This window comes from Oryx dammah, unplaced genomic scaffold (genome assembly GCF_014754425.2).
Source record: "Oryx dammah isolate SB20612 unplaced genomic scaffold, SCBI_Odam_1.1 HiC_scaffold_15, whole genome shotgun sequence".
Taxonomy (NCBI): Eukaryota; Metazoa; Chordata; class Mammalia; order Artiodactyla; family Bovidae; genus Oryx; species Oryx dammah.
In genome coordinates, this window is record NW_024070199.1 from 34,723,156 (window position 1) to 34,749,112 (window position 25,957).

Below are 25,957 nucleotides of genomic sequence, written 5' to 3' on the forward strand. Positions count from 1 at the left end.
TACTCTATACCTGTCCGTATATTTGAACTTTGGCAAAATAAACAAATAAACACATGTTTCAGTGTATCCAGTGCCTTGCACATAATAAGCACTAAATAAATGGTAGCCAATGATGATTGCACAGCTCAACTGTGAAAAGTGGTCAAAAGCACACTATTAATACTATCTCAAGAAATGAACTATTAATTGACTAGAAAGCTGGTTACCTTATGGACAGATAATGTATGCATTCTGTATCGTGATTCACAACTTGGGTAAACATCTAATATAAAAGATACACATAATTCTGTCCTTAAATATAAAACTTCTTGAGACTACTCTGGCAGTCCAGAGGATAATAAGACTCTGCTTCCACTGCCGAGTGGTGTAGGTTCAATTCCTGCTTAGGGAACTCAAGATTCCGCAGGCTGAGCGGCCAAAAAAAAACCTAGCGAACTATTGAAAATTGTCTTGTTAGAAACTCCAGTACTTTGGCCACTTCATGCGAAGAGTTGACTCACTGAAAAAGACTCTGATGCTGGGAGGGACTGGGGGCAGGAGAAGGGGACGACAGAGGATGAGATGGCTGGATGGCATCAATGACTCAGTGGACATGAGTCTGAGTGAACTCCGAGAGTTGGTGATGGACAGGGAGGCCTGGCGTGCTGCAATTCATGGGGTTACAGAGAGTCTGACACGACTGAGCGACTGAACTGAACTGAAAATGTGGCTTATGCCATATTATCAAGTGAATACGTTATTAAACATGTAGAATGCAGCTTATACTTTCTTCCTTAATCAGAATATTAAACTGATTTACACTTAAAACATCGCTCTGGTTGCAAAGTAGAAAATCAGAAAGAAGGGAGCACAAAATCCTGAAAACTTGAAGAGTGCAGAAAAGACTGCAGAGAAGAACTCAGAAGGAAACAACGGTGTGGATGTCACTACTCACGTCCTCCAGAAGGTCCTCAGGCAGACTAACCCTGGTGCCCCCCAGGAGGCAGTCCTCCATGATCCGCGAGCCTTGGCCATCCCCACACGGGCCCAGTTCCAAGGGATCCGTCAGCATATGGTCCAAGGAATCCATTGTTTACGTTCCACAGGTTAAGCTAGACAAATCCATGCAGTCAGACCATGAGACACAAAGGCAGAAATCCCAGGGATCTGTTGACACAAATGTTCCTTCACAAAATATCCAACCCAGAAAATATTCAATCTCTAATTTCTTCTTTTACCTTATCCTTAAACCCTTTTTACCTTATTATCCTTAAACCCTAACCACTGCTAAACAGCTCTTCTCCCTCCCTCTCACCATATCATCAGAATTTCACATCTTATCCAGTAGGTCTCCCCCAATACTCAGAACAGTTCTACAGCAACTCCCCAATCAACAGAATTTCTTATACCTTCATCTTACACACAAGCAAAATGAGACTTACAGATTAAATGGTAACTAGATCAGAGTCCACCATTTAGACTTCCCTGAGAGACTAACACTTTCACTATTTTGGGGGCTTCCTTGGTGGCTCAGATGGTAAAGAATCTGCCTGCAATGCAAGATCGACCTAGGTTTTGATACCCGGGTCAGGAAGATCCCCTGGAAAAGAGAATGGCTACCTACTCCAGTCTCTTGCTTAGAGAATTCCATGGACGGAAGAGCCTGGTGGGTTACAGTCCACAGGGTCACAAAGAGTCAGACATGACTGAGCAACCAACACTTGAAATCTCTCACACTAATATAGTTTACTTAATATTGTTTTTCAAGCAACTCTTTGTTGTTCCTTCACAAAAGAAATGACTGAAAATCCAGAGACTAGTGAAGTTCAGAAAGTAACACTAAGTTACTTAATGAGGGCCTATTAAGTGCCAGGCCTTTCATGTACCTGATTTAATTCTTATAAGTGTGCAAGATAGGGTTATTACATCTGCACTACAGATACTAAAACCGAGGATCAGAATAGATAAGCAACTTGCCCAATCCCAGAGATAGGACTGAAATTCAGGTGTGCATGACTGCAAATCCATGTTCTTAACACTAAAAGACAGTGGCCAATGCACTTCAGTTGGTCCAGCTGATATGTATAACCATGTAAATATAATGCTATTTTTCTCCTTCCTGTGATAAGTGAACACTGTTGGCTACCTTTAGAAACATACATATGAAAATTTTTTCAGAGAGCATCTCATAAGGCTGATGGCTGGAATTAGGTGCAAAGCAGAGGCCATAGTTATTAACAACTGGTCCAAGGGGAGGCTGAACTCAACCACTCTACAAACATTTGCTAACTCCCTTCTCCAACTCTGATTCCTACCAAATGGAATAAAAACAGATTTAATAAACACCAAACTAGTCTCATCTCAGCGACTCTGAGCACATCCTACCTAACCAGCTATCAATTGCCTTATGTATCTAAGATGAAGAGGAGCAGGACCTGGTCCTCTGGTCCTCTCTACAGTTATTTCCAATCCTGGAAGCCTGCAGTGAATCTTTTCCAGATGGATGCATTTATATAACTTAATGCAGTCATGTAATGACTTCTCATTCTGAAAAACTCTCAAAGGATAAAGAGCAGGCCTGGAATATTACTGTTAAAACAAGCACCTTTCCACTAATCATTTCAAGTTATCTGGAAGAGATGTCAGATCTACATAATGATACAGTGGAAAGACTCCTGTTCAAAGCAGCTGCGTGGTCCCCAAGGTACTATGTCCTATCACCCTTCAGTACACGATGAAGGACGGCATCTTGAACACTTCTGATGCCTAAATTACTGACATCGGTGAGAAAGCACATGGCATTTGCCTTTAACAAAACTTTAGAAACAAAACAAAAAAAAAGTAGATGCAACCTGACGCTCAGAATAAAGCCCTCTTACCAGAACTGGCACCGAAGAGGGTAACAGCTGCAGAGTTTTACCTGACTCTTAGGAGAACCACCTGTTTCTCAAACTGCTCACCAGTTTCTTCAATTACACTGAACGGATCGCTAAATGTAATCTATCCGAGTGGCAACCTTTGCCCTGCAACTCTTCTTTAGAGAATCTCAAAACACAAAAAAGCAGGCAGCTGCCAAAGGGTCGGGACCCCGGAAGCCAAGGGTTTTTAGGGTTTTTAGCTCTTGCGGCGTCCTGCACTGCTTGACCAACCAGGAAGGCCTTTCTCCCCAAGGCCCTTCCTCTGCACCTGGGAGAACATTCCTTCCCGGCCCCTCCCCAACACAGAAGTTAAACCGCAGGCTCTGGCCGCGGCAGCCGCCCGCTTCAAACTGCAAACCCCTCCAGAGCCCCCAGGCCCGGGTCCCGCGCCACCTCCGCGCCCATGGCCCCTCCCCCACACCGCGCTAACCCTAACTCCCACCCACCCAGGCCGCCCGGCTCCCACCGCGCCCGATCCCCTGCCTCGAGCCAGAGGGAGTACCGACTCTCGGAGACCCGACCACTCGCTTCCTCCCCTTCTCCCCACACGACACTTTAACGCTTTCGCCACCCCGGCCCTCCCTCACCTGCGCGGCGGGAGCCGGTCTCGTAACCCGCCGCACCTCTCAGCCCGCGGGCTCCCGGACCGGACGCGCTCGCTCCCGCAAGGCGTCTCGGTGCGCGCACGCTCCGGGGTCGGGCGGCGGAAGGGGCGGGGCCTGGAAGTGCCGGGGGCGTGGCGTTCAGGGCGGGGCCGGAGGTGCCGGGGCGGGGCTCGCAAGGCATAAAGCCTGTAGTGCCGAGAGCCCTCAGGGCTGGACTTTGGAGGGCTGCTGTCTGGCTCGTTGATCGCACCAGGCTTACAAGTGTCCGGAGGGCGAACCGGGTGTGGCCAGTCTTTACCTGGGCGCGAGCTGAAGCTCCGGAGCACGAGTGAGTGAATGCAGTTTTATTAGCTAACGTTTGCGGAGCGCAATATGCTGCTCCTGGCACCTGAGCACTTTCCATCCAAGAATCTTTGTACCAGCCACGTGGTGCGCTGTTAGCTCCTATTTTGTGATTTCTCAAATTTCATCGAGGAGAATGCTGATCAGAGCCTGTGCCGCTCCAACTAACCCCGGCGTGGCCCCAATTCTCTCTCCCATCCCTGGATCCTCGACGTCCGGAAAGAAAGTACACACACATATAAAATGCATTTTAAATCAAACTGGATAGCCCTCTCTCTATTACTATACTTTCTATCAACTATTCTCGATAGTTAAGAACCTAAGTAAGCCCCTTTCTTCTAACTCACTAGGTTTTATTTTGAACGGCTTCGAACTTTTTACTACACAGCTTCTTCCAATCAGTTGTTCAGGGACCATCCTCTGTTATCTGCATAGAAATATGTCAGACAAGCTGGCAGGCCAAACTAGTGTTCCTCCCTGCTTGGAAAATACTGGTTTCCAAACAAAGCCAATCTCTGTTCCCTTGTTGACTGCACGCCTGCCTCTTCAGTTCAGTTCAGTTCAGCCACTCAGTTGTGTCCAACTCTGTGACCCCATGAATCGCAGCATGCCAGGCCTCCCTGTCCATCACCAACTCCCTGAGTTCAGTCAAACTCACGTCCATCGAGTCAGTGATGCCATCCAGCCATCTCATCCTCGGTTGTCCCCTTCTCCTCCTGCCCCCAATCCCTCCCAGCATCAGTCTTTTCCAATGAGTCAACTCTTTGCATGAGGTGGCCAAAGTACTGGAACTTCAGCTTTAGCATCATTCCTTCCAAAGAAATCCCAGGGCTGATCTCCTTCAGAATGGACTGGTTGGATCTCCTTGCAGTCCAAGGGACTCTCAAGAGTCTTCTCCAACACCACAGTTCAAAAGCATCAATTCTTCGGTGCTCAGCTTTCTTCACAGTCCGACTCTCACATCCATACGTGACCACAGGAAAAACCATAGCCTTGACTAGACGGACCTTTGTTGGCAAAGTAATGTCTCTGCTTTTCAACATGCTATCTAGGTTGGTCATAACTTTTCTTCCAAGGAGTAGGCGTCTTTTAATTTCATGGCTGCAGTCACCATCTGCAGTGATTTTGGAGCCCCAAAAAATAAAGTCTGACAGTGTTTCCACTGTTTCCCCATCTATTTCCCATGAAGTGATGGGACCAGATGCCATGATCTTTGTTTTCTGAATGTTGCGCTTTAAGCCAACTTTTTCACTCTCCTCTTTCACTTTCATCAAGAGGCTCTTTAGTTCTTCTTCACTTTCTGCCATAAGGGTGGTATCATCTGCATATCTGAGGTTATTGATATTTCTCCTGGCAATCTTGATTCCAGCTTGTGTTTCTCCCAGTCCAGCATTTCTCATGATGTACTCTGCCCTTTAGATTGTTGGGAGGGGTCTGGAATTACACACCACCAAGTAAAAGGGCAGGGGAACAACATTCCATACTGTCATCCATAAATTCCCAGACCTATGTCTCTGACCACACCAGAGTAAACTAAAGAGTCAAAACAATGTAAGTTGTACTATTAAAAAAAAAAAAAGTAACTATCAGAAGCTCCTGTATTTTGTACACATACAAACAAGAAGGATGTTTATTAAAAAAAATATTTATTAATTTTTACACCTGCTGAGTAGCACAAGACTATTAACACTATAACTCACTGAATGTACATAAATGTTCACATTTAAATAACAGGGTAGGGTCAACATTTCCAACCTGTGGGTCAGCTTCAGCATCTCATGAAGTGCTTTTTAGCCCTACATATCTTAAGAGTTTTTTGAAAGGATAATTCCAAATCAGAAAACCAAAGAAGACCAAGAAGAAAACCAAGAAGACCAAAGCAATAGATTTTTCCAGAATAACAAAGTTTACATGATGAAATATCTGTTTATGTGGGCACAAACCAAACAGTAAAAATGTAAAATCTGTATGTAACCTACTCCAAAATTTCCACACTGCACTGAAGTCTACAGTGCCAGTGTGTCCTAGGAGAGACCACAGTATAAACAGTGGCTACAAAATTTTTTTTTTAAATTGAGTCTTAGATGGCTTACCATCTGCCATCTCTTCAAATCCAAGTCCTTTTCAAAATCCATTACCTTAAAATAAATGTGAATACCTGATCTTAAAGCAAAGTTGTTTGGCTCAACTGCCATACCTGCGTCTCTGGTTGATCATATACAAATTATCAATAGTTCTAGAGTCCTTACTTTTTCCACATAAGGACAAAAAAAAAAGGAAAAGAAATAACTTCGATGGGAAAGAGACAGAAGTCCTTCCACCATGTTTTTTCTCTTCTGTGTATTTTAAAACTTGAAATAGCTGGCATAAAATGAACATTCCATTCAATGATAGTTTTCCATCTTAGTCAATAAGTTATTCCTGAGGGGAGGGAGGGACATTGCTGGTTCAAATAAAAAAGGAACCCAACAGGGCCAAAAAACTAAACTGGACCTTTGGGAGGGCCTGATACTCTTTACCTCGCAAATCTTTTGAGGCAGGACACTAGGGCATTTGTAATCATCATAGTGGAGGACTGTGGGGCTCAGAATCTCTACATTGTGACACACAGTCTGTATTTCCTGTTGAAAACATCAGCATTACCTCTTTGTTACCAAAGAAACAGAGTCCATTTTCATTTTCCACACGACTACCTAAGAACTCTTAGGTTCTCTTAGTGCCTAAATTTTCAGGGCTAACTACATGAATGAGGTCTCAGTAATAAAGTGCAGAATCTACATATTAGTAAAGTTACTTCAATAGAATTGTTTACTTTTCAGAAAGGTATCTTTACCATAAAGAAGCTACTATACTTCTTAATTTGTAGAGCCAGTTTTTACCCAGAAATGTAAATAAAATAAATTAGTTAACTTCATTTGAAACTGAAGGTCAGTCTTCCTGTTCTAGAATGATAAATTCTACCATTTCCATAATTATTCTAAAAATGTATGTCACAAAAAGTTGTTAAAATACATACTGGTTTCTGCAATGTTTTCTGTGCACAACCGGAATGTACAGTAAAAAGAAGGGAAATACCTTCCCCCACTGAATTCATAGCTACTAAGACTCCCAAACAGGAACAATGATAAGAAAAACTATCATTGAGGCAGAATTTTCTCCCTCTCCCAACTAACAATGTAATATGAAGATTGGGTTTCTTCTAGATCCCTTATAATTGCCCTAACAGACATTATAAATGGTCCCACCTTTAAAAATTTTTCCCCAAGGTGTGAAGTTAGTTATCTTACCAAAAGGCCCAGATGAACTACAATATATTTAAAGTGTTAGGAAATAAGGAGGACCACCTTTCCATCCAACCTGAAAGAATGTTCATTTTAAGACAGTATTGGAAGGACTAAAATACACTGCACACTGTGAGGGAGGGTTGCAGGTACACCTGGGAAGAGCAAGGGCTCGCCTGTTTATCAATGAGTGGTAAACGGATCCTGAAAGGCAGGACGAGGTCTCAGTGCTTCTCACTCTCTGTATAGTTGCTTTAGCCATTTTCCTTGATACTGTCATCTCCAGTATCTCCTTCATACAAGTTCAACCAGAGAATGGGATGCCAAGCTTTAAGGTGGGAGTTTAAATTCTGCTGACATCAAGCAACCTTTCCTTGTATAGGGAGTCCACAGTTGCAGAGTAATAAAGTAAGATCTGTCAGAACACGAGGTTCTGACCTAATCTGCTAAGGACCAGGGTCTGTGCAAAGCACTACCAAGAGCCCAAAAGCGCTTTTCCCCAAAATGGCAAGTTTTTTAAAAATCAGCAGTAAGAAAAATTTAGATGACAGTTTTTCCTTCAGACAATCATAAGGTTTCATCATTGTAATTTTCATATTCAGTGGGCTCCCTTTGTTAAATTATTGAAAATGCAAACTCACAAGAGGAAGCAGTTCTGACCTATTATGCGCCTACAAAATGCCCCTTTGCCTTTGGTGCTGTGGCTTGGGTTAAGAAGCCCAGTGGCCGTGGACTTCGCACATCCTTTCTCCACCTTTGGTACAATACAATACATCACTTAATATTTCCACAAAGGAAAAGTAAGGCTTATCCATGTGTTAAAAAACCAGTTCAAGAGCAAGGCAAAGTTTTTCCATCTTGAAATCTGAATGTCCTCCATCCCATGGCGGGAACTCCTAGGGTTTGAAGAGTCCACTTGGTAAAGATGATCTGGATAAAATAAGCCCTGGTGAGGATCAAAACTGTGATTTCCAAACTCTTGAGTGAATGATAAATCTTAAAAAGGAGTTGTAAGTGTTAGAAGCTTCCAGACATATGAATAAGAAAAGACATGATGTGACTGCTTGATTCTGGCTTGAGGGTAGGAGTTAGGGTTTAGTGATGTGCACTTCGCTGTTCCCATTCCCGTTGGTGGTGGTTGTGATGATGTACTGGGTGGGCTGTTGGCTGGTGGTCTGGGGGTCCAAGTCACTGTGTGCAGCTGGCTGAACCTGGACTCCTCCAGAGAGAGCAGACGCTTGCTTTTCCTCCATTTCTGACTGACTTTCTGATAACACATAATGACCCTAGAGCAGGAAGAAAAGGATCTTTAGAAATCTGAGGCCAGATGTCAGAGTGAGAGCCATGGTGGGGGGCGGAGGAGAGAAGGAATATGCAAAGAAATGTTATAAGGGGAACCCAAATAGGCATCTATGGGGGGAGATGGTTTACCTAAGTCCTTTGGGGGGATGATTCAGCCACAGAAATAGACTACAAAGGTGACTTAAAGGAGGACCTTAGTTGTCCTACCAAATGACAGAGTGAGAAACATCAGGTACAGAAATTTGCACCATGATGGTAACCTAGCTGGCAAAGGAAATGTGCTATATATTGTCCCTAAGAATTTAGAAATTCATAAAATAAGGTGACCGTATCAATTAATGTCTAAAGGTGAATACAAAATGGATCAAAGAAGAGATAGTTAAATTATCCTTAAAGAGGCAGAATGACCCCCCACCAAGTCAAGATCAGTGGTTCCCAGAGTTCAGAATTTGAAAGACCCAGCAAAATTAAAGTAAGAATTAATGTTCCCAAATTTTAATTTGCCAAGTGAAATCATTTTTTAAGTGCTGCTGTCAGATGAGAGACATTTTACAGCAGAACAGGAAGAACACAGTCTTAGAATAAAGTCCTTTGCATTGAATACATTTGACTTTATGAAGACATACACTGTCTTAATTTTTCCTCATTTTTCCCTCTGATGATGAAAAACATCTCCATGTCAGCTACCTTAACATTTTTAAAGAAAACATGTATCTGTCAGAAGGAAGATGGGTCAGCTATATAGACTGAAAGAGAAAAAAGTCACAGAGGAAAACTGATAGCAGCCTTTCCAAGGACTGTCCGGAGAGAGAGCCACAGCCAAATATGAATTTGATTTATCTGGAGCATATGTTCTGAGTCCATGCTCTTCAAAGCAACTCTCTGATCAGCATTTAGTTTCCCGAATGGGTCTTTCTCTAGGTGGAGGGGGCTGGTTCTCAACCAAGGGTCCACGGACACCTCAGTGGCTCACAGGTGGGCTGCAGATCATCTATGAACAAAACTGTACATTAAATTTGTTTGTGTGTATACTGTTGTTGTTTAGTCGCTCAGTCGTGTCTGACTCTTTTGCGACCCCATGGACTGTAGCCCACCAGGCTCCTCTGTCCATGGGATTTCCCAGGCAAGAATACTGGAGTGGGTTGCCTTTTCCCTTCTCCAGGGGATCTTCCTGACCCAGGGATTGAACTCGAGTCTTCTGCACTGGCAGGCAGATTCTTTACCACTGAGCCACCAGAGAAGCCCCATGTATACTGTGGTAGGGCCTAAAAAGAGTCAGTAAGTCCTTGTGGGACTCACAAAAAAAGGGCAAAATTTTCACTCATCATGCCAAGGAGACCATTCCATTTTACATTAGTTACTGTTTCCATGACAAAAGTGTTACTCCAGAGTTATACAACTCTCCTCAGTCTAGTTAATATGAATTCGTGTGCTGAGAAATGGGTGAGCTCTTGGTGTGATTTGGGAAAAAAAAAAAAGCCAGGTTTCTGAGGCCACTAAACTACCCTGTTACACATTGAGGCCTCTCGGGCAGTAATCAGTCTTCCCCTGGGCACATCTCAATATCCCAGGCCAGTTAAGAATATCTTTGTTAATTTAAATTTACACACTCTGTCTTCCAGAGGCAGGCCAGAAGAACCTAGTGAGGATAAAAACAAAGGTAGCAGGTGCAATACAACAAAATAATATATGGCTGGGAATTCCCTGGCAGTCCAGTCAGTAGGACTCTGCTCTCATAATAGAGGGTATGGATTCCTGGTCAGGGAAGAATTTCATAACACATTCATTATATTATTCTCTCCCTACTTGAGGATCAACAATCATGAAGACACATATACTTTCTAAGAAACACATGAAAAGATGATCAGTTATCTACATATATCTATATGTATGGGCTTCCCTGGTGGCTCAGTGGTAAAAGAATCTGCAAGTTCCATCCCTGGATCAGGAGGATCCCCTGGAGAAGGAAATGGCAACCACTCCAGTATGCTTGCCTGGAGAATCCCATGGACAGAGGAGCCAAGCAGGCTACAATCCACGGGGTCACAAAAGAGTCACACGTGACTTAGTGACTAAACAATAACACAAGAAATAAAATATGGATCCAGAAGGTTCGCTGTAGTTATTAATTGAATAGATCTTTCTCGAGTATTTGCTATAGCCCAGCCTCCTGTGCAAGACATTAAGGATAATAAAGACTAGGAGCCAGCTTTTGAGGAATTCACTGCCTACTAGGAAAAGATGGTGAACCAATAATTAAAATAAGCTGTGCTATAATACAGTACCACAGATATTATGGGAAAACAGAAGACATACTTCTAACTCAGATAGGAAGAGTCTAGAAGAAGAGTTTGGGAGGAGGGCAGGGGTGGTGCAGCATGGGAAACAGAAAAACCCTCCAAGCAGCACAGCTTACCGGAGTGACCGTCTTCACTTGGCCAGTGGTGACTGGAGTTGCCACACCACTGTCTGTAATCACAAACTGACCTGGGGGAAGTGTCATCATTTGAATCTCTGATGCTGAAAAACAGGAAAGAACCACAGTTCGGTGGTCTCAGATTTCAATACAAGTGGTAAAAACAAATATCTCACCAGTGACCACTTTCCCTCCTGAGTCATTTTCCACAGGTTCGCTTGCTCCCAGAGGCTTATGTTGATGTGATTAGATAATACAAGGAGACAATTCATTATTTTGAAAACTGGTAAATTAAGGAGATGAGCCAAGTATTTAAAGCATTTATCCTGCCGTTCCTGTGCAAATTATACCCCACAATAACCTGACAGTTAATATAAAATTGTTTTCATTATGGAAGTTTCCTAGCAGTAAGTGTATAAAGGATGATAGAATCAATGGACTTCCCTAGTGGTCCAGTGGGTAAGACTCTGCTCTCCCAATTCAGGGGGCCTGGGTTCAATCCCTGGTCAGGGAACAAGGTCCCATATGACGCAATTAAAAGATCCCGTGTGCTGCAGCTAAGACCTCATGCAGCCAAGTACATAAATGTTTATTAAAAAAGAAGAAGAGTGGTATAGCATCAGAACAGCACAACTCTGCAGTGCCTAATGAAATGGCGGGGTAAAGGAAACAGACAAGCGTCACATGCCTCCTGATGGAGGTATATATCAACAGCTATGGCGTGTTTGGGGGGAAAAAAACCAGAACCTGATCTGATCAAGCCTCTAGACATAACTGCCCATCTATAGGAAATAAAAGAGACAGAGGGAAGCATCTTAAATGACAATACAGGGATGTCAACAGCAAAATCCAGAAGGGAACACAAGTGACCCAGTTTCTTCAACATGTTAACTACAACTTAGGAGAAAGAAAAAGAACACATATACTAAATGAAACTGAACAGACATGATCGATGGCAATGTATGGCCCTTATTTGGAACCCAATTTGAAAAACCAACTGTTAAAACATTTATGAGACAGTCACAGAAATATGAACCCCGGATATTTGACGGTATTAAACAATTACTGTAATTTATTTTTAGGTGTGATAATGACACTGGAGTTGTGTTTTTTTGTTTTCACTGCCTTGATTTTAGAGATAGATACTAACATTAATGGGTGAAATGATATGGATGATATTATATAGTTGGAGGACTGGGAGAGAATGACAGTGGGTGCATATCAAACAAGAATGCCCGTGGTGAGCTGGTAAGTGCTGAAGCTGGATAACTGGTACAGGGGAGTTAATTACTGTTCTGTTTGTGTGTGTGTGTGTGTTTCTGTGTTTATATATATGGTTTTGGGGGGTTTTTCCCCCGCATTGCGCACCTTGTGTGATCTTAGCTCCTCAACCAGGGATTGAGCCCACACCCTTCATAGTGAAAGCGCCAAGTCCGAACCACTGGACTGCCAGGGAATTCCCTAATTTTGTATATTTTAAACTTTTTTTTTTTTTCCAAATAAGAAATTTCAGATCGTTTCACCAGGCTAGAATGCTAGTTCTTACTAAGACTACCATGACTGTCAACATCATTCCACATTCTTCTCACCAGAATGAAACTGAGTGTAAATGTCACTCTGTTTACCAGGATTACTGTTATTCATCATGAGGAGGAGTCCTTCCCTGACACACACTAGGACAGATTGTAAAGATAACTAAACAGTAGCATTTGAGCCTGTCTCCACACCAAATCTACATAACACAGCCTAAGATCAATCACAGCAAGATGGACCCAAAAACAAAATCAGTAGTAAGACAGAGACCAACACAGCCCCTGTTCTCCTAGTTCCTGCTATGGAGCTCTTAGCTGTTACTATTCCTGTTTCTTCCATTCCTCAGTGATAACGGTCTCACACTTTTCAGCTGACACCCAAAGCTTTGTCCCCACCAAGATTTCTACTTGTTCTGACCTTTGGCAGCCAGTCCAACTGCTTCTGGTAACACTAACCTCAGGGTTTTGAAATCAGCTACTCATATATCTGTCTCCACCTGATGCGAAGAGCCGACTCACTGGAAAAGACCCTGATGCTGGGAAAGATTGAGGGTAGGAAGAGAAGGGGACGACAGAGGATGAGATGGTTGAATGGCATCACCGACTCAATGGACATGAGTTTGAGCAAATTCCGGGAGTTGGTGATGGACAGGGAAGCCTGATATGCTGCAGTCCATGGGGCTGCAAAGAGTCGGACACAACTGAGTGACTGGATAACAATGAGATAACAGTGGGAGAAGGCGATGGCACCCCACTCCAGTACTCTTGCCTGGAAAATCCTAGGGACGGAGGAGCCTGGTGGGCTGCAGTCCATGGGGTCGCGAAGAGTCAGACACTACTGAGCGACTTCCCTTTCACTTTTCACTTTCATGCATTGGAGAAGGAAATGGCAACCCACTCCAGTGTTCTTGCCTGAAGAATCCCAGGGACAGAGGAGCCTGGTGGGCTGCCGTCTATGGGGTCACACAGAGTCAGACACAACTGAAGTGACTTAGCAGTAGCAGCAACAGTTTCTTTGAGCCCAAGACTATCTGGTGAGGAGGAGCAGCACAGTGTGCTGGTTTAGAGTGTAAACTCTGCACCCAAGCTGCCTGGGTCCTAGTCCTCTGTTTAGTAGCTGTGTTCCTTGGATGAGTTACTCTGTGTCCAAACTGCCTTATCTATAAAATGCAAGTACTGATAACTTATCTAGGAGGCTGCTGTGGATATTAGATGTGATATAGATTCAGTTTAGAATCCCTCCTGGCACACAGTAAGAGCTTAATGAAACCTGGTTAGCATGATTATTGTGTGGTGTTACTGTGAAAGTCAGTATTCATCTTTTGTACACACAGGGTCTCGCACAGTGATTGATATATACACCTTCAATAAACATGGCTAGAAGAGATGAATCATGACCTCAAATCCTAAATGCAGCTACTGTACTACTTAAACCACCTGCCTACACTTGCTGCAGCAATACTCCTGACTTCTCAGAAAAATGTCATTTTGGGGTGGCCCTGACATCAGACGCTGCCTGAATCATGAAACTCATCAAAGTACAAGCTCCACAGAGTGTAGAAAATGGCTAATGAACCTTTAATCCAGAAAATCGATGATAAAGCTGACGAAATTCCGCCCTGTAGCTGCAGGTTCCCCACCTGTACCCTGGAATGCCAGCCTTACTTACAGTAGCCGCGGAAGGAATTCCAGGTGTTGGGGAGGTACGTGTGCTGGACCGTGGAGCCCTGGGAAGGCTGCTGGAGGGCCTGGCCCTGTGAGGAGCTACCTGCGACGTGCGAGGGGCTGAGCCCCTGCTGAGACTGTTGTGGGGAGGGACTCAGCGGCTGCCCAGCCACCTGGAGAGAAAGAGTGGGATGCGTGAACTGTCAACTTGTTGCTGAAGAAAATAAATCATGCTCATGGGAATTGTAACGCTGAATGCAGAACTGTTAAAATAGTAAATTTTATTCTTGACTGCACCATATTGCATGCGGAATCTTAGTTCCCCAACCTGGGACTGAACTCATGCCTCCTGCGGTGGAAGCATAGAGTCTTAACCACTTGACTGCCAGGGAAGTCCCTAAAATTAGACCTATTTTAAATAAGAACAGAATTAATGAAAAGCAATCATAACTATGAAATCCTAATTACCTTCCAAAGGATGATTATCTACAAGGGTATCCAAAGACTTAATTGTTAGAAAAGTAAATGAATGGAAGTATAATTATCTTCAATGCATGGGTTTAAAAAAAAAAACCTAAGAAGCTCAATGACTTTCCTGTGTCACAAAGCTAACCTGTAACACAAACTGAAGTTGATCCCAGAAGTTGGAATCTCCACTTCCGTGCACTAGATACCCCCCAGTTAGTGGAGATAAACACAGGGACCCATTCTGCCTACAGGATAAACCCCCCACCCCCCACCCCCACTGTCTGCCACTCAAGCCGTCCACACTTCAGTTCCGAACCACCTTCCTGGCCTTGTTTCCAAGCACGATTTCCTGTCACTAAGACACCACATCACAATTTATAGACATACCACAATTTCTCACGTCTGTGTCTGTCTCACTCATTCCCCTCGTGTCTTTCCCACAATGAGAGCATATTCAGATCATACAACCTCCCCCAGTTACCATGTCAAAATCATACCCTCCTCCAAGACCTAACCACTTCTACGTGATTTTCCTTGATTCCCTGCCAAGTACCATCTTCCCTCCACTGAGTTCCCCTAACCTAATGCCATGTCCATGTCGTCCTCAGACGTAGGCAAGAGGCACCCTGTAAGGATGCTGGCTGGCCCTTCTCACCTGAGGCCTCCTGGACCTTGGAAATGGCCCTGTACCCGCTTCCAGGACCCACACATGTCTCTCCTCTGAGCATGGCCTCCGGCAGGGGTCCTGTCTCCCACACAGGGCTCCTCTAACTGTATTCAGGCACCTGAGACCAACGGGATGGCCTGGATTGCCAACTGCAGGGGTGTGGATGGAGCTGAGACACGTGGGCTGAGGTGCCAACACAGTACAGGGGCCCCGTGAGTGCAAGAAGGAGCCTGGGTGAGGAGAAGGGGGCAGCAGGCAGCCCCTGCTTCCTACAGGAAGATAGAACAGCCGCCTCATCCCGACAAGGGACTCTGAGGAGCCTGTCCTGGCCCTCCAGCCTCTGGTTCCTTTGAGAAACTCAGAAGTGTGATGTTAGTGCACCTGAGAAACTCATGGCCCCTTGTGGAAAGAGGCTGCCTGTCTTGGGCTGGGACAAGTCACCAGAAACCTTACACTAGAAGGAGGGGCGGAGCAATCAGAGAGCAGAGGCCCCCTCCCCCTCCCCCCCCAAAAAAAAAATAGCAGGGCAGAGAAAGTGCATGTTTATCCGACAGATTTCCATAGCAGTTGGAGCCAGGAAAAGTGGGATACAAAAGAGGAAGCAGTTGGAGACCATAGAAAAGGGCTTCCCTGGTGGCTCAGTGGTATAGAATGTACCTGGCCAAGGCAGGAGACGTGGGTTTGATCCCTGGGTTGGGTAGATCCCCTGGAGGAGGATATGGCAACCCACTACTGGAGAATCCCACGGACCGAGGAGCCTGATGGGCTACTGTCCATGGGGTCGCAAAGTCGGACACAACTTAGCAACTAAATGACAACAACAGCAATCCTTTTCCCTACTTCCTCCCACCTCTACCTGGCCACTGCTAGTGTCAGCCATGTGTTTGGCAGAAAAACATTTAATTTTTTTAGTTGTTTTTTTTTTATTTCATTTTTACTGTTTTCCAGTGCACACTATTTTAGTATAACAGCTAATTTTGCACAAGTCTGTAAATATTATCCCACTGCATTGTGGATACATTTAATTTTTAATTAGCACTATCCATGGTTAATATCCATGGTTACTTTATGTATATTTTCCAATGTGATCATTATGAAAGTACCTCTGTCAAGCAGGAAGATAGAACATATTTATTTAATGGCTGGTGGGTTTGAGTGAAAGCTTTAGCCGCTCAGGGTGATGACATGCAGCCTTCATGTGTGCTCTTGTCCTGGTCCCTGTGAATGTCAGGAGAGAGTATATGGGCATCCTTTATGGTTCAGGTACCTTCCCTTCGTGCCTGTTTGCTTGTGCCTGTGTGTTACATCCCTACCAGATGCTAAGCTCCTTGAGGGCAAGATCTAGAAAAGTTTCCTGCAAAGAGTAAGAATTTAATAAATATTTTGCAAGCGAATGTAGCTCTGCTTTTGGAGAAGGAAATGGCAACCCACTCCAGTGTTCTGCTTTCTCAACGAAGGTCTCTATCACACAAACACAGTAATCCTTCACAATGTCACTGCTCCAAAATTACAGAAACAACCCCTCTCTTGCCGGCCGTCATCCCGCCACTGAGGACAGGAGATCTCCAGATCAGAGGTCAGGCTCCATCCAGGCTGAGCACTCAATAGTGTGTCCCTAATGCAGGTATGCTCAGTCACTCAGGGGATCCTGCCGGCCCAGGAATGGAACCTGGATCTCCTGCACTGGCAAGTGGATTCTTTACCAATGAGCCCCTGGAGGCAAAGATGACTCTTTAAAGGCCCCCCAAACAAAGATATCACTCCCATAGTCGAGCAGACTAGGTCTGAGATAATGTCTCTCCACTCTTAGTATATCTCCAGAGTCCCTGAGGCCATGTTATACTGGGACTAGTCCCTGGAGCAGGGGCCAGCGTACCTGGGATGTGGACAGAGCAGGGGCAGGGGGCTCGGTGACCTGGATGTGCTGCACCTGGATGGCGTGCTGTGTGTAGGTCTGAGGGTCGTGGAGCTGGGCGACATCCACCGTGGACTGCTGGGACTGGTGTGGGGAAGTGGCCTGTGGGAGGAGAAACCCAGACCTGTGCTGAGTACAGTTCAGGGAAAGCCTTCCAGAGAGAAAGTGCAGCTGAAATCATGTCCCCGAGAAGAGACGGGACTTCAGAGCCAGAGCTCAGTCCCAAGAGCTCACACTGAAGCCAAGCTGGCAAACTTCAGAGGAAAAGACAGCCTTAAAAATTATGTTTGCTAGCCTAGATATCCATCGGCAGACAAATGGATAAGGACGTTGTGGTACATATGCACAATGGAAAACCACTCAGCTATAAAAAGGTACACTTTTGAGTCAGTTCTAATGAGGTAGATGAAACTGGAGTCTATTATATAGAGTGAAGTAAGTCAGAAAGAGAAACACTAATACAGTATATTAACACATATATACGAAATTTAGAAAGATGCTAATAACGATCCTATATGCAAGGCAGCAAAAGAGACATAGATGTAAAGAACAGACTTTTGGACTATGTGGGAGAAGGTCAGGGTGGGGTGATTTGAGAGAATAGAATTGAACCATGTATATTACCATATGTAAAGTAGATGACCAGTGCAAGTTCGATGATACATGAAGGAGGGCTCTCAAAGCTGGTGCTCTGGGACCACCCAGAGGGATGGGGTGGGGAGGGAGGCGGGAGGGGAGTTCAGGATGGGGAGACACATGCACATCCATGGCTGATTCGTGTCGATGTATGGCAAAAACCACCACAGTATTGTAAAGTAACTATGTCCCAATTAAAATAAATTAATTTTAAAATGATGCTTACCAACCATGAAACAGTCATGTGATTTAATACTGGAAGGGAAATGAGGGAATATAGCTGAATGAGAAGCTATGAGAATCAAAAATCCTTTCCCCTTAAATTTCAGTTAAATGTAATGGCCTACCCTTTAGCAGCTAAAAGAGATCAAAGTAGAGAAGTTGCTTTTGGCTTGTCACTCTTGATCACTAGAACAGTGGTTCCTAACCTTATTTGTAGCACAGACATCTGTGAACATGTGGCCAAAGTAGAGACACGTTTTCCAAAATAATGTACATATGTATCACAATTTACAGACAACTTCAGATATTCAAAGATTCTTCCAAAGCCTAAAATTAATAACACTGCTATATATTAAAAAAAAAAAAAAAAAACCTCCCATAAAAAAAGAACAGTCAATGACAACTTCCAATTTCCTGCTTTCGTAATAGTTTTAAATCTTCAGAGTCCAGTTTATTTCAAAGCAAAATGTTTGTTCATGTGTGCCTTGAGTACAATTTCTCAGCATAATTAAGTGAAACAATAGTTTGGGGAAGATTTTTTCCTTTTAGCTCCTGAATCAGTAAGAATGACCTACTAATTACCTTGTAGAAGGAACAATTATACCTTACTACTAATAAGGTACTGATACTCAAAATTCACAATTATTCCTTATAAGTTCCCACTGATAGACATCATTCAATGCTCAGGTAGGGGCTGATCAAACAGGCTCCTCAACAAGTAGTCAACCTGGATGCCCAAGGTAAGGGTTCAGAAGAGGCTCACACTGTCCTGCAGTAGGGCAGGATAACGGTACACACTGCAGCTAGTGTGCTAGCTAGCTGCACATTTTCATTAGTGTCTAGAGAAAAATCTAGACACTATTGACAGAAGTCCCTTACACCACTGAGTCTAGAGCCATCAAGAGCAGGGGCTGTACAAATGCCTTCGACTCCAAGCTGACAGGCACAGTGATGTAGGGCCCAGCTCCAGCTCTGAGCATAGGGTGCTTTAGGTGACCCCCACTGCTCTACTGACTGACGGCAATAGGTATTCATGCAGGTAAAGAGAAAGAAATGCAGGACAGTACCGGAGCCACCTGCACCACTTGAAGCTGTATGTGCTGAGGCTGCTGCAGGCCGGACGTAGACTGTGACACGGGAATGTACTGGATTCTCTGGTAGTCCCCTTGTGGTGTTCGGTAATCCGTCGTTAAGGTCTGGGACAGCTCTGTCATTGCCTGGGTTAGCAGGTCTGTCGTCTAGAAAAATGACGAGAAGCACATTGCTAATAACACTGCTGGTTGTAGCTATTTTAGTGCTCTGAAATCCTACAAAATTTGGTTTGTCTTGGGACTTCCCTGGTCCAGCGTTAAGACTCGGTTCCCCATGCAGGGGGCATGGGGTCGATCCCTGGTTGGAGATCTAAGATCCCACATATCGCACAGCTCAATCAAAAAAACAAAATTTTTCTTCAGTTTGTCTTACTGGCGGATCAGGGGACTACAGATAAGTCCTAAGCAAAGACAGAAAAAAATCCAAAGTTAAGAAGATGTTGGGGGACTTCCTTGGTGGTCAGGTGGCTAGGACTCAGAACTCCCAATGCAGGGGGCCTGGGTTTGATCCCTGGTCAGGGAACAACAGATTCCTCATGCTGCACCTAAGAGTTTACATGTTGCAGCTAAAAGATCCTGTGTGTGTTTGGCAGAAACCAACACAACAACGTAAGGCAATTATCCTTCAATTACAAATAAATAAATTTAGAAAAAGATCCTGTGTGGGACAACTAGGATCTGGTGTAGTCAAATAGATAGATAAATATTAAAAAAAGAAGAAAAAGAAGGTGCTAGAAGATGACCTCTCTATCTCGGTCTGTGTCGGGCAGGGGAGTTAGCCCATCCCTTCTGAGAGTCGGGATGAACAGGCAGCGTTGAGGATTTCCTGCTGTTCCTTTCAGCTTTGGGAAGCACCAACTGGGAGACCCAGGCATAAACATTGTGCCTCGCATAGAACACTGAAGGGTGGTGGGCTACATCTCCAGCCAATTAAATGCCAAGAGACACGTGGCCTCGGCACTGGAGCTGTGACAGGCAGGAAGGATAGGAGAGGTACTTTCCGCTCACACTTACCACCACGGTCTCTCCAGTGGCACTGTCGGTAGTTAGGACAGCTGGCGTTGCACTGATCACAGCTGTGGTCAGAGGTGTGTGTATGGTGTTGGGGAGCTGGGCGTACTCTGGGTGCTTCTTTCTAATGTGTTGTACCATCTTGGTCTGAAAAATGGCAAAAACCAAGAATAATTACTAGAATTGGTTATTTTCAAGCTTTCCCAAATGCAAAGTCTCCAGTGGTTCCTAAAGACTTTCATGTTATGCTTTTTCTTTAAAAAAAAAATGTCAGAGCAACACTGCCTCGACCTGCCTTTCCTGAAGTGGGACAATGGCACGTATGAAAGGGAAAAAAAAAGCTGTGTGATTCCCCCCACCTCCTCCGCTGGCCCCCTGCACCCGCCATGCTATCAGGTAAGGTTAGGATACCTCACAGCATGACCTCATCCCACCGATACTTGCAGCAATCGGTGATAAGCCCCCAAGCAAAAATGACTCTTTTCAGGAACCATCATTTAAGTTCTTACCTAGTGCTGCTGCAAGCCTGAGCTTATAAACTACGAGCACAGAATATTCAAATCCGAGACCCTCCTCGGACCAAGGGAAAAAGAAACCATTCTAGTGCTCGGGCTCTCAGATGGCGCTAATTCTGCAGACAGTCCTTCCATATTCTCTTCCCGTTCTGTACTGTGGTCCCTCATCACAGAAAACAGCTCCTCTAGCCCCCATCACAGCACCCGGACGAGAAGCTGCCTTAAGTCACATTTCCCTAAGCCGGGACCTTGGCTCCCGGGCGCTCCAAGCCTGGCACGCACCTTGCTGCTGTACTGCTTGGAGCAGTGCGGGCAGCAGACAGGCGGGGTGGCTATGGTGCCTGTGAGCTGGGTGTGGGTGCTCAGCATAGGGTCTGGCTCTCCGGGGCCCGCGGGGCGAAGTTTCCGAATGCTTGGCGGAAGCTCGGCCCCAGGATGGTTCTTCAGAATATGGGCTTTTCGCTTGCTGGCACTTTTGTAAACCTGAAAATATAAAAGTTTTGCCGTGAAAGCAGTATGTAGTCGTGCTGTCTTGCTTAAAGTAAACGAACAATTTCACTACAAGGAAATGAGAAAGAGCATTCATATAGCCCAAAATAAAATATATTAACAGACATATTGAAGGATAATGAGGATATAACATACATTAGAACAACATAAGAACGTAATATGGGGCTTCCCAGGTGGCTCAGTGGTAAAAGAATCCACCCGTCAATGCAGGAGACGTGGATTCAATCCCTGGGTCAGGAAGATCCCCTGGAGGAAGAAATGGCAACCCACTCCAGTATTCTTGCCTGGAGAATCCCATGGACAGAGGAGCTGGGTGGGCTACAGTCCATGGGGTTGTAAAGAGTTGGACATGACTGAGCAACTGAGCACAGCATACAGGGCAAGAACATAATAGATATGTGAGGCATCTCCCCTGAAGTTATGCATCTAAGATAGAAATAGTAAAAATATCTATACCTTTATCTGAAGTTTAAGAGGTGGATATATAGTCATAGAAAGAACTGCTTCTAAGGCCAGCTCACCCTTTCAGCTTTCTGAGAAAGCTCTCATGTGATGGATGTAGTTGACTCATACGCCAAAGAATCTTCCAAAACAGCAAGTCTAGTAGCATCTAGAACCCACAGTGGTGAATCTGTGCTTTAAAAATGTTTCTTGCTTTTAAGTTGACACTACTTATGTATAGCTTACACCTTATACAGCTGACATTGGATAAGGGAACAATATTACAATGAAACAATAAATGTATATTCTATTCCTGTCTTCTTCCTAACTACTAAAAATCAAGAATGTACGAGTACAAGTAGAGTGAAAGTGAAAGTGAAGTCGCTCAGTCGTGTCTCAGTCGTGTCCGACTCTTTGCGACCCCATGGATTGTAGCCTACCAGGCTCCTCTCTCCATGGGATTCTCCAGGCAAGAGTACTGGAGTGGGTTGCCATTTCCTTCTCCAGGGGATCTTCCTGACGCAGAGATTGAACCCGGGTCTCCCAAATTCCAGGCAGACGCTTTAGCCTCTGAGCCACCAGGGAAGTAGAGTATTACACCACAAAACTTCTTCACATCCTACTCAATCTTCTAGAAACCCAAAATCTACTGTAGGATGATAAGCACTCTGATTTTAGAGCTTATGAATTTAAAACCGATTCATAAACCAAGCTCTTGGCAATAAGCCTCTTCTTCTATAGCAAAAAATAATAATAATCACAGAAAGAAGAAACAACAAGAAAACAAAGTCAACTAATTTTTAAGAAAAAAATTTTGGCTTAAAATGAGGGTGCACTTCTAGTCCTTTCTTGTCTAAATGGAAAACTGCTGAGACAGAGAACCATCTGTTAAGAGAAACTGCGAGATCCTGGTACGTATTTATGTGTGTGTATGCTCAGTCGTTCAGTTGTGTCCGACTCTGTGCGACCCCATGAACTGTAGCCCTCCAGGCTCCTTTGTCCATGGGATTCTCCAGGCAAGAACACTGGAGTGGGTTGCCATTTCCTTCTCCAGGGATCTTCCCAGCCCAGGGATAGAACCCATGATCGATGGCAGGCGGACTCTACTGTTGAGCCATGTGGGAAACCCAGTATGAATTTATACATGCAGACAAGCCAGCCCTGAGAGGAGCTCCCACAAAGGTCCATCCTCCTGTGGACGGTTGCCTTTTACCTTATCACAATACTGACAGAAGTAGTCACGGTTGGGCTTTATGATGGGCAGAGTTAACTCTGGCACCTCTTCTATCTTCATGTCTGGGTGCCTCTTTGATAAGTGATTTACCTAAAAGGAAAAAAGGCAAATGAGAAAAAGAGATCCTATTACAAGCACTGAACAAACACCTCTGATATCAACTGCTGGAAGTTCAAGTTCTCTGAAGCAATGTCCCAAAACGTAAGGCATTCGGCTGGAACCAGCATGGCCTGGTCCCTCTAGCATTAACAGGAGTTAATGGTAATTCAGCAAATTACTGAAGGTGAATTGGGTTGCTGTGGATTCCATTAACAGCCTTTGACTAAAAGAAAAGGAAAACTACACTAGCAGGAATTTCTTTAGTGAATTCTACTGATGGAAGCCTGTCTCTCATTACTTAGGGCCCTAACTTTACTGAGGATGTTGAATAGAATGCAAACGAAGGTTCTGCTTTATAAGTAACGGTCTCCGAAAGAAAAATATCAGAAATATCATATATCTCTCATATGTAGAATCTATAAAGAAATGATTCAAATGAACTTATTTACAAAACAGAAACAGACTCACTGACTTAGAGAACGAATTTACAGTTGCCAGAGGGGAAGAATGGGGGGAAGGGGTAGTCAGAGAGTTTGGGATGGACGCGTACACACCACTATATTTTAAATGGATGACCAACAAGGACCTGTTGTAGAGCACAGGGAACTCGACTCAATGTTATGTGGCAGCCTACATGGGAGGGGAGTTTGGGGGAGAATGGATAAATGTATATGTATATAGCTGAATCCCTTTGCTGTCCACCTGAAACTATCACAACATTGTTAATCAACTATACCCAAATATAAACTTGAAAAGTTAAAAAAAATTAAATAATGGTCTCTGACTTTACTGGCAGGTCCTGGCAGAAATACATGTTGCAAAAAACTGTCATCAGGGCAAAATGAATTGAGAACCAGCTCTCCTGGTGTCTCTGCTAAGCTGGTCCCCATGCCCTGCCTAGAAGGAAAGTCCCGTCTACTGCTGTGTCATATCTGGGACAATCAGAGTGGGTGGCTGGGGGAGAGGACCCCACCAGAAAGGCCAGTTTAGGAACACAGAAGAGAACAGGGAGGGGTCGAGGACCCCACCAGAAAGGCTGGTTCAGGAACACAGAAGAGGAGAGGGAAAGAAAACACACATCAAAGACCCAGCACGGCAAAGCAAAGCAAAACTAGCGAGGAAAAGTGATCACAAAGACCTCTTCCAAGAAACACCAGAAATGAACCATGGCAAGGGCGGGCAAGGGAGCCTGGGAAGGAGAGGAGCCCCATGCTGGGAACCGTTTGTCTCCCCATCATGCCCAGCCAGTGAGGAAACCCGGGGACAGGCTGAGTACAGAACCCTGTAGGCGCAGGGCAGTGGACACTGACCAGCATGCCCCGCCTCCGGAAGCCCATCATGCAGAGGCGGCACTTGAACGTGAAGCTGTCGTAGTCGGTGGACGTGATGCGGGGCTTGAACGTCTTGGAGCGGCTGCCGCGGTCGGCTTTCTTGGCCTCCCTCTCAGGGTTGTGCATCCTCTGCATGTGCTCCCGGAGCTTGTCTTTCCGCTGTTCGCAGAGAATTTTGGAGAAGGCAGCGGGTGGGGGTGGGGACGGAAAAATTTTAATTGAAGAGATTCAAAGAGAAAATCAGTACAAGTTAGCAGTAACAGGACCCACCGGGCTGCATCCAAGTTGCTAGAAGGTACAAGGACACGGCAACACTGCCTGAGAATCGTTCCCTTCACCAGGGAGTAAGTGCGTTGCAATGAGCTCGGCTTTAAAATAACCATTCAGTTTGAAAGCTACACACTGACTTCTGAGAAGAAGGACTTGGCATTTATGTAGAAGCAATCAAAGGGCACATGGAATAAATTTTGGTGTTGAGAACTACAAGATAAATTGATTGTGAATGGTAGGTGATACTGGATTTACAAAGCCAGGTATGTACTCAATTCCCATGGTTTTTTTCTTTTTTTTTTAAACAATTCCCACATGTTTTCACACACATCATGGCATTCCTCTAAACCCTGAGTGAATTTAAGTGTTTTTCACCATACAGATTTAGAAGTGTGTAAGCAGTTATACTACCCGCTATGGATGGGGTACACAATCACAGGTCAAGGTCACAGCTTTTAGTCTGATGATCAGATCGAGGGATATGGTCACAGCTTTTAGTCTGATTATCTGCTCGAGGGATATGGGTTGATATGAGTCCACAGACAGAAAATTAGGCAGAGCCCATCCTGACTAAAAACAAACTCCAAAAATGCCAGTTCCCTTATCCAGTGAGGCTCTGCTCTCAGACATGTAATTACACTGTTATTGGTCTTATAAAGACTTTGAACCTTTCCACCAGACCAGTTCTTTCCACATTTTGGCTCGAGGATGTTTCTGTGACCCCCTTCATTTTTCAGCACATTTATGTAACAAACATTTCTTGAATGCCCACCGTGCTAAGTTCAGAGGTGCATGGCCAGGCAGCCCCACCAACCTCCACATTCTACCCAGGACTCCTTTTCCAAGTCAGTTTTCCCCTCCTGAATCCATTTCTGATTCTTTTCCAGTTTCTATGACAAGATGACCTACATGCATATTCTGCAGAGTGTCTCTCAGTGACATTTTTGCAGAAACATCTGGCTTCCCAAGGAAGCTTGTTTTACCATTTTCACAATTACTTGTTTAACTCTTATCTCTGAGTCTCCTGTGGGATTATCCTTTGCTTTCTTCTAAATTCCAGGCATGTTCTTATACTTCCTATCTTTTATCTTAATCCCAGAAGTCATTAACATTCCCCAAAGGAGCCTAACTCTCTCAACATTCCATACACTTCCCACTTCCACTGGGTGACATCCTGATGACCTAGGGCTCAATTATCAGACTATTACACTTCATAAATGCTCAAGAAAAAAAATCTCTTGATTTGACAGGTAAATATATTGTCCTCTTAGGAATTCCTTGATGGCAGTTTAGTTCTATTCATTATACACTTGGATTCTTGTAGGAGATGCATTATTACTCTATTTGGAGATATGAATTAATTATTTGGGGAAATTACAGTGAGTTTCCTCTTTAATTTTAGGGCTTCCCTAGTGGCTCACTTGGTAAAGAATCTGCCTGCAATGTAGGAAAACTGGGTTAGGTCCCTGGGCTGGAAAGATCCCTGCAGAAGGAAATGGCAACCCAC

General features: G+C 44.4%; 2 protein-coding genes across 5 annotated transcripts in view; both read right to left on the reverse strand.

Annotated features, from left to right (window-relative positions):
* Positions 1-3,579, reverse strand: part of NFRKB (nuclear factor related to kappaB binding protein) — a 33,721-nt gene extending 30,142 nt beyond the window's left edge. For 3 of the 4 annotated variants that reach the window (XM_040255861.1, XM_040255862.1, XM_040255858.1), the window contains exons 1-2: positions 3,485-3,552; positions 935-1,146 (exon numbers count right to left, since the gene is read on the reverse strand). In XM_040255861.1, coding sequence (XP_040111795.1) covers positions 935-1,069 — 135 coding nt within the window. In that variant the 5' untranslated portion in view covers positions 1,070-1,146; positions 3,485-3,552. Of the gene's footprint in view, positions 1-934; positions 1,147-3,484 lie in introns of all 4 variants that reach the window. The other variant, XM_040255859.1, reaches the window with a different exon arrangement.
* Positions 3,580-5,443: 1,864 nt separating this feature from the next.
* PRDM10 (PR/SET domain 10) overlaps positions 5,444-25,957 on the reverse strand; it is a 93,370-nt gene continuing 72,856 nt past the window's right edge. The window contains exons 14-22 of the mRNA XM_040255866.1: positions 24,160-24,339; positions 22,730-22,840; positions 20,848-21,048; positions 20,054-20,197; positions 19,016-19,186; positions 17,052-17,192; positions 14,045-14,213; positions 10,844-10,947; positions 5,444-8,411 (exon numbers count right to left, since the gene is read on the reverse strand). Of these exons, the coding sequence (XP_040111800.1) occupies positions 8,214-8,411; positions 10,844-10,947; positions 14,045-14,213; positions 17,052-17,192; positions 19,016-19,186; positions 20,054-20,197; positions 20,848-21,048; positions 22,730-22,840; positions 24,160-24,339 (1,419 nt within the window). The 3' untranslated portion in view covers positions 5,444-8,213. The remainder of the gene's footprint in view (positions 8,412-10,843; positions 10,948-14,044; positions 14,214-17,051; positions 17,193-19,015; positions 19,187-20,053; positions 20,198-20,847; positions 21,049-22,729; positions 22,841-24,159; positions 24,340-25,957) is intronic.